Source organism: Cebus imitator, unplaced genomic scaffold, assembly GCF_001604975.1.
Source record: "Cebus imitator isolate Cc_AM_T3 unplaced genomic scaffold, Cebus_imitator-1.0 Scaffold209, whole genome shotgun sequence".
In the NCBI taxonomy this organism is placed as follows: Eukaryota; Metazoa; Chordata; class Mammalia; order Primates; family Cebidae; genus Cebus; species Cebus imitator.
This window is the reverse complement of record NW_016107524.1, coordinates 3304751-3309400: the sequence shown is the minus strand read 5'-3', so window position 1 is coordinate 3309400 and position 4650 is coordinate 3304751. Positions and strand designations below refer to the sequence as shown.

The window sequence follows — 4650 nt, the reverse complement described above, 5'->3', positions numbered from 1 at the left end:
TTTTTTTTTTTTTTTTAAGAGGGAGTTTCCCTCTTGTTGCGCGGGGCTGGAGTGCAGTCTCGGCTCACTGCAACCTCTGCCTCCCAAGTTAAAGCAATTCTTCTGTCAAGTAGCTGGGATTACAGGTGCCTGCCACCATGCCCGACTACTTTTTGTATTTATGGTAGAGACGGGGTTTCACCATGTTGGCCAGGCTGGTTGTGAACTCCTGACCTCAGATGATTCACACACCTCAGCCTCCCAAAGTGCTGGATTACAGTCTTGAGCCACCATTTTAATGTTCGTCATTTAGATTTCCTTTTGTGGTGAAGTGTTTGTCTTTTGCTGTTTCTTTTTTCCCCCAGTTCTTTGTCAATTGTGTGTGATGTAAATGTCTTCCACAATGAGTTCTTTGATTTAGCTTATGGCATTGTTGTTGCTGCTGTTGTTGAATAATAGAGGTCTCACTATGTTGCTTGCCCAGGCTGGACTTGAACTCCTGGTCTCAAGTGTTCTCCCACTTCAGCCTCTCAACCTGTTGGGATTACAGGTGTGAGCCACCACACCCAGCCTTATGGCATCTTTTGATGAATAAATTATTGATTGTAATATGGAATTGTCCTTTTATTTTCTCTATGGTTAATGTTTCTATCGGTTTTATTTAAGAAATCAACAGGGAGGCTGGGTGCAGTGGTTCACGCCTGTAATCCTAGCACTTAGCGGGGGCTGAGGCAGTCCAACATGGATAGAGCCTGTCTCTCCAAAAGAATATGAAAATTAGCCAGGCATGGTGGCATATGCCTGTAGTCCCAGCTCCTTGGGAGACTGAGATGGAAGGACTGTTTGAGTTCAGGAGGTTGAGGCTGTAGTGAGCCTCGATCATGCCATTGCATTCCAGCCTGGATAGCAGAGTGAGATGCTGTTCTCCCAAAAATAATTTTAAAAGTTGGTGAAAATGTTGATTATATGTTTTAGGGACAACTAGTAATTCACACCAAATTGTAGACTACAGAGAAAGCAAAAATGTGATTTTAAAGCAAAATTTAAAAGATCTGTTTAGTGGCCAGGCATGGTGGCTCACGCCTGTAATCTCAGCACTTTGGGAGGTTGAGGCAGGCAGATCATGAGGTCAAGAGATTGAGACCATCCTGGCCAATAGGGTGAAACCCCGTCTACTAAAAATACAAAAACTAGTTGGGTATGGTGGTGGGCCCCTGTAATCCCAGCTACTTAGGAGGCCGAGGCAGGAGAATCGCTTGAACCGGGGAGGTGGAGGTTGCAGTGAGCTGAGATGGTGCCGTTTGCACTCCAGCATGGTGACAAAGCGAGACCCTGTCTCAAAAAAAAAAGTTCTGTTTAGTGTATATTTAGACAAAGTCATTGCTTTATTATATCAGTTTTTACATTTATTTTGTGAGCTGTCACCTTTTCCTCCTAATGGTTTTCTCAACTGTCTTAAAAAACCCCAAGAATACCAGGCATTAAGACATCACTTAAAGCTTTAAAAGCACTTGCAGAATCATAACATCATAATTTAAGGTGTTTTTGGAGGTCAGGAGCAGTGGTGGGCAGTGTTTTGCTCTGTTGCCCAGGCTGAACATTGGCAGATCTCAGCGATCCTCCCATCTCAGCTTCCTGAGTAGCTGGGACCACAGCTGCACACCACCATGCCTAATTTTTAAATTTTTTGTAGAGACAGGGTCTTACTGTGTAGCCCAGACTGGAATTCCTGGGCTCTCAAGAGATCTCCCAAAGTGTTAGGATCATAGGTGTGAGCCACCATACCTGGCCTATTTTGGGATTCTTGAAAACTGCAGGATTACCATAGATAAAATTTTTAAATTACCTTTAAAGAATTCAAGTTTACACACAAAAAATTTTTTTAAAGGATTTTCTTTGTTAGCACTGAGTGAATAAAAATGTAGAGAAATGTTTAAAATTTTTAGTTTTGTTACACAATGCATTTTACTACCCGTTTTATCTTTTTGGCTCAGAAACCACTGTTTCCTGGGCTCAGGATATTTAGTAGTGCTCTTTTTCGTCAAGCTTTTTAGCATTCAGGAAATTTTGAGTCTTTGCATTTTATATACTGCTTTTTTCTTTTTTCTTTTTTTTTTTTTTGAGATGGAATCTTGCTCTGTCACCCAGGCTGGAGTGCAGTGGCGTGATCTCAGTTCACTGCAACCTGTGCCTCATGGGTTCAAGTGATTCTCCTGCCTTAGCCTCCCAAGTAGCTGGAATTATAGGCGTGTGCCACCATTCCCAGCTAATTTTTGTATTTTTAGTAGAGATGGGACTTCACCATGTTGGCCAGGTTGGTCTCAAACCCCTGATCTCAAGTTATTGGACCACCTTGGCCTCCCAAAATGCTGGGATTACAGGCGTGAGTCACCGCCTCCAGACTTTTTCTTTCTTTCTTTTTTATTTTTGGATTTTTTTTTGGTAGAGTTGGGGTCTCACTGTGTTGCCCATACTGGTCTCAAACTTGTGGGCTCAAGTGATCCTCCCTCCTCGGCCTCTAAAGTAGCTGGGACTACAGTGGTGCATGCCACCCAAACCAGCTAATTTTTAAAAATTTTAAGTAGAGACGGCGCCTTACTATATTGCTTAGGCTGGCCTTGAATTCCGGATCTCAAGTGAGCTCCCTCTTTGGCTTCTCAAATTGCTCACATTACATTCGTGAGCCATTGCACCTGGCCTATATTTATATTTTTTTTTGAAGGAAGGAATACTTTATATTTCATGATTTGGTCTAAATCATGTGGTTTCAGTGGGCTAATTGTTATTCAAAAGTGTCTAAATGTTCTTGTTATGTGCCTATTTTAGTTTTGAAGTTATTCAGTGAAACTTTTAAGCAGGCCTAGGTATCTAATACTTAGGGATTATCAGCAGTTTGTGGCCTCTCTATTACTCTTCTGCATTCTGTATTCTGTTTCACTCTTCTGCAGCTCTTCTGTATTTTCTTAGATTCCTCCTCCTTGTTCCTGAAAACTCACAGGGCTAAATCTGTTTTTGATTTTGTAGCAATATGTACTCTGGCTCATTAGGCACTCAATTGTTGACTTGAGTTTTTCCCGTAAAACTAGTTTGTAGCAGGAGTGGTAGGTAGCTTTTGAAATACACAGGAGTATAGCTGGGAAAAGATTTCAAGCAAGTCTAATGAATTAGATAATTTACCTAATTAGTAAATTATATAATCAATATGCTTTATATTAATATTGTGAGTTAGATCCTGTTTCTGATATGTACATACCATATTGTGTAGGTGACACTAACTAATTTGAAGAGCATATACCATGATTCCATGCCTTTTTCCTGTGATCGTTATACCAAAATTCTGCATGGTTTTTAAACTTTGATTCTGAGAAAGTTTCTCACCCTAATAACATAACTTACTATATGTGTGTTTGTTTTCATAGTTAATTATGCATTATGATATCATTTTGCTTGCTTTTTTAAAATGGCTTGAATATCTGACTATATTCTAGAATTTCTATGCTTTAATATTAATGCCAGAAGACTTCAAAGGAGTCTTAATGATACCTTTCTTGGAATTGTTTGTTTGTAGGTAACTGCCTTTAAGGAAACTTGACTAAATATTAACTAAGTTATGTATTTCCTTTTGGCAACAGTTGTGACTTCTCACCAGGAGATTTGGTTTGGGCCAAGATGGAGGGTTACCCCTGGTGGCCTTGTCTGGTTTACAACCACCCCTTTGATGGAACATTCATCCGCGAGAAAGGGAAATCAGTTCGTGTTCATGTACAGTTTTTTGATGACAGCCCAACAAGGGGCTGGGTTAGCAAAAGGCTCTTAAAGCCATATACAGGTAAGAGTCACTACTGCTCTCTGTGTGTGGGGGTGTGTGTGTGGGTGTGTGTGTGTGTGGGTGTGGGGGTGTGAGACTTCCCATACGGTGAAAAATTTTTTTTTTTTTGGGAGACGGAGTCTTGCTCTGTAGCCCAGGCTGGAGTGCAGTGGCGTAATCTCGACTCAACACAACTTCCGCCTCCTGGGTTCAAGCGATTTTCCTGCCTTAGCCTCCTGAGTAGCTGGGATTGCAGGCACGCACCACCATGCCCAGCTAACTTTTGTATTTTCAGTAGAGATGGGGGTTTTACCATGTTAGTCAGGCTGGTCTCGAACTCCTGACCTCATGATCCGACCACCTCAGCCTCTCCAAGTCCTGGGATTACAGGCTTGAGCCACTGCACCTGGCCCATATGGTGAAATTAAATTAAGCCTATTTTACCCCAGCAAATTCCAAGGGTGGCAGTTGTGAAAGCTTCTGGCCTGGGAAACGAATGAAACATGTAGCTGGTCTTTAGCCGGTTTGTTTTGTAGAATGGAATTTTTATTTCTGTCCTTTGAGTGACTTACAGCAATATTATACCCTTAATATAATAAGGGTAAATTAAACTGTCTCCCCATCTTGAAGGGTCCAAGAAAAAGTTAATATCATCAGGATACATAGCTTATAGCTCAGTGACATTATCTAGGAAAGATGGAGAGGTACACTGCCTGGCCTCCAAACTACTCACTCATCAGCACATCTGAGTTGAATTTCACACCAAGCTTCTGAACCATAACTTTTTCTTCCCAGGTCCAGTCTCATTTATCACAGACATCAACAGTCCTGCATGTTTAGCCTCACTTGGGCAAGGTGTCTCT

The 4650-nt window shown here is 41.5% G+C and overlaps 1 protein-coding gene across 1 annotated transcript in view; it reads left to right on the top strand.

Moving 5' to 3' along the window:
• MSH6 (mutS homolog 6) overlaps positions 1–4650 on the top strand; it is a 36673-nt gene that overhangs the window by 3268 nt on the left and 28755 nt on the right. Inside the window, exon 2 of the mRNA XM_017548528.2 lies at positions 3612–3808. Within this exon, the coding sequence (XP_017404017.1) occupies positions 3612–3808 (197 nt within the window). The remainder of the gene's footprint in view (positions 1–3611; positions 3809–4650) is intronic.